Source organism: Silene latifolia, chromosome X (assembly GCF_048544455.1).
Source record: "Silene latifolia isolate original U9 population chromosome X, ASM4854445v1, whole genome shotgun sequence".
NCBI classification, from domain to species: Eukaryota; Viridiplantae; Streptophyta; class Magnoliopsida; order Caryophyllales; family Caryophyllaceae; genus Silene; species Silene latifolia.
The window spans coordinates 311,695,976-311,699,361 of NC_133537.1; the positions used below are offsets into that span (position 1 = coordinate 311,695,976).

Genomic DNA, 3,386 nt, shown 5'->3' on the forward strand with positions numbered 1-3,386 from the left:
GGTTGAACGAAACTGAACTGAAGTAAGACTTAATTTGTGAAGAGAATGACTAAACTGAGCTGAATGAAGCTAAACTGAACTGAATTTAACTGAATAAAGCTAAACTGAACTAAAATGTGCTGAAATTAAGTCAAAAGAACACGGCCTTAGACCTTAGTGTATCAAATTATCAATTCATTTATGGTCGATCAAGTGCTTAGTTTGTACCCAGACATCATGGACTAACATGCGTAAGCTCGTGTGCAACATGATTATCAAGAAAAACCAGACCTTGTGAACTTGTGATGAGCGTTTTGCACGAATATGGAGTTATGTCTTTGTGAGCGTCTTGCTCAAACGTTTTGTAACTTTGCTTTTTATTTTACCAACTTTTCGCTAGTCGTCCTCTACATTATCAAAATAGCTATCTTTGAATCATAATTCTAACTCCGTCATTATATTGTTAATACGCATTCAATGTTGATCATGATAATTGTCTTATGTTTTAGGAGTTTGATTTAATATACGGAGTGGTACGGAGTTTTAATAACCAAATTCTAAAATAATTATTCATCCTATACATGCAGTTCTCAATCTATGCGTCAATAATGTACTCGTATTCTGTAGAAGTTTTCAATCTCCGTGCAATTTAAAGAGTTATACTCCATAAAATTACATATATATAGCACAAGTTATATAACAGAGTATCTTTATATACGGACTATTTGCAATAGTCCTCAGTGGCGGTGGCCACGGCCCTCTTTCCGGGGTCCCGTGACATCACAAACGGAATTTTTTAGTGTATTTTAGTACAATTTTTAGGTGAAATTAGAGTAATTTATGTTTTTAAGTAGAAATAAGCATTATATTTTTCAGGGTCTATCCACAAGGAAAATTTTCTGAATCCGCTACTAAGCTGAATATATCCATACCGAGAAAGATGGCCACTTACTGTGCACAGTTTTCATTTTAGTCAACTATAAAAGTGTACAATAATAATAATAAGGGTAATAATAGAAACATACGGTCCCAATTAGGTCAAACATATCTATTAATTTGAAGTAAGGCTAATCAATCCAGCTTAGATTGAAGTTTAGTTTTTCAAACTAGGCAGTTGAAGGCATTAAAGGGTTAAGACACGGTTTACTGATGAATTGAGACATACATAACATGCATGCATTTATAAGTTTCTCAACTGTTTTGACGTACTCCTAATCAAACCATCACTATATAATCCCCTCTTTCGATCCTTTACATCTCATCTCAAATCATCACACAAAAGTCTTAAGAAAATGACTTCCACTGGTAGTAAGTTTTTGTTATGTTTTTTAGTTGGTGCCCTAGCAGTTTACACAACTACTAGTGCTAGGAATCTTGTGAGCACTCAATCATCGTTTGAAGATGAGAAATTCTTCTCAGGCCACCACGGAGGCGCCCTAGGTGGAGGTGGTGGGCTTGGTGGCGGAGGCGGTGGTGGCCTTGGAGGAGGCGCGGGTGTTGGAGGAGGAGCTGGATTTGGAGGAGGAGCTGGTGCTGGAGGAGGAGCTGGTGGTGGTCTTGGAGGCGGAGGTGGTCTTGGAGGTGGAGGTGGTGGAGGGCTTGGTGGAGGCGGGGGTAGCGGACTTGGTGGTGGAGCTGGTTCTGGCGGTGGTGCTGGATTTGGTGGTGGAGCCGGATCTGGTGGTGGATTAGGTGGAGGAGCCGGTGGTGGTCTTGGAGGTGGAGGTGGTGGAGGTCTTGGTGGAGGCGGAGGTAGTGGACTTGGCGGTGGAGCTGGTTCAGGTGGTGGTGCTGGATTTGGTGGTGGTGCTGGTAGTGGAGGTGGACTTGGGGGTGGATTAGGCGGAGGAGCTGGAGGTGGTGGTGGTTTTGGAGGTGGAGGCGGTGGAGGTAGTGGCGGTGGACTTGGTGGAGGAGCTGGTTCAGGAGGCGGTGCTGGGTTTGGTGGTGGAGCTGGGGCTGGAGGTGGTGGTGGACTAGGTGGAGGAGCCGGAGGTGGTGGTGGATTTGGTGGAGGTGGAGGCCATGGTGGCGGTCTTGGTGGAGGTTCTGGTGGTGGATTTGGTGGAGGTGTCGGTGGTGGTAGCGGGATTGGAGGTGGATTACCATGAATAATATACCTATACAAGTGCAACATATCAGTTATACGATGACCGAAGAGAATCTCATGTTTACAATTTGCACGTACGTTGTCAAGCATTTATTTGCTTGTTTAAGCATTCATATATTCGTCTTTCCTTCAGCATAATGACCACACTTGTGCTTAATAATATTCCGTACTATGCTTAAAACTTACAAGTGTGTAATTTGTTTTCCTCAAAAGAAAAGTGATATCGGAATGTTTTCCTCTTATTGGTCTCTTAAGAGTATGGAGATCTTAGTTGAAAAGGTTACGTTTGGATATTAAAATTTTAAAAATGAATAACAATATTCCCGCGGACCGAGGTATAAAAAGAGTTATTTTTCAAAAATTAAGATGAAAAAATATCGTTGTTTACTTAAATTATCTCAGTGTCACCGAGTTTTAGTATTACCCATGTTATTATCTAGAGGTGGCAATCGGGCCAGTCGGGTCGGGTTTGGACTTCGAGTCGGGTACTCGGGTCATATCAAGTTCGGCTCATGTCGATTCAACATACCCTTTCGCACCGAGTCTGGTTCGGTCGAGTCATTATGGGAGCGGGTTAAATGATCTATTAGGTCGGTTGGGTTTGGGGGTGAATCACCATTAAGTTTAATATTCAACCATTAATTGGTTGAGCTACTTCATTATTAAGTTAAACGTATCAACCTAAATACTAAATTGCTTTCATTTAGATGAATATTAAGCCCAGTATTCAACTTAATCGATGCCATATCGGATCGGGTTCAGGTCGGGTCGCTCGGGCCAAGCTTGTCAGCTTTAGTATTATCTCACTTTCAAAATAATAAGAAAAATATGATACTTCAATGGCACAATGCAAGTATGTTTTGCACTACTCGATGATAATCCCCTATATACTAAGAGAATAATATTAGTAACAGAAGTTATTAATTGGGACAATTATTGATTGAGTTCAGTTATAAAAGCTCTTGAAACTTATTAATATCGTAATAGATCAATTAGTAACAGAAGTTATTAATTGGGACAATTTAGACCTATATTTATACAATTCTCAATTTGTGAATATCGAAATGCTTAGTAATAAAATCAACCTGAAGTAGCATCCGAAAGAAGTGCGTTAACCTGAACAGTTACGAACGTCGAGGGAAATGTGGAAAAGTATAAAGTACGGTATTGGTTGAATCTCATTTGTATAATGTTCTTAAAAAAAAATTATTTCTATTTTCTCATTATACATAAATAGAGTGGGCAGGAAAATTGTAGTAAATGGAGAGCCATGTGACTGACATGGGTCTTAATGGTT

General features: G+C 40.2%; 1 protein-coding gene across 1 annotated transcript; it reads left to right on the forward strand.

Moving 5' to 3' along the window:
* Nucleotides 1–1,218: 1,218 nt before the first annotated feature.
* LOC141617492 (uncharacterized) lies at nucleotides 1,219–2,331 on the forward strand. Its single transcript, XM_074434694.1, has one exon. It carries the CDS (start codon nucleotides 1,272–1,274, stop codon nucleotides 2,088–2,090), a length of 819 nt encoding a protein of 272 aa, XP_074290795.1. The 5' UTR covers nucleotides 1,219–1,271; the 3' UTR covers nucleotides 2,091–2,331.
* The last annotated feature ends 1,055 nt before the right edge of the window (nucleotides 2,332–3,386 follow it).

Bases quoted from the DNA above. Each gene is read 5' to 3' on its own strand.
- LOC141617492 (XM_074434694.1), top strand. From the start codon at position 1,272: ATGACTTCCACTGGTAGTAAGTTTTTGTTATGTTTTTTAGTTGGTGCC.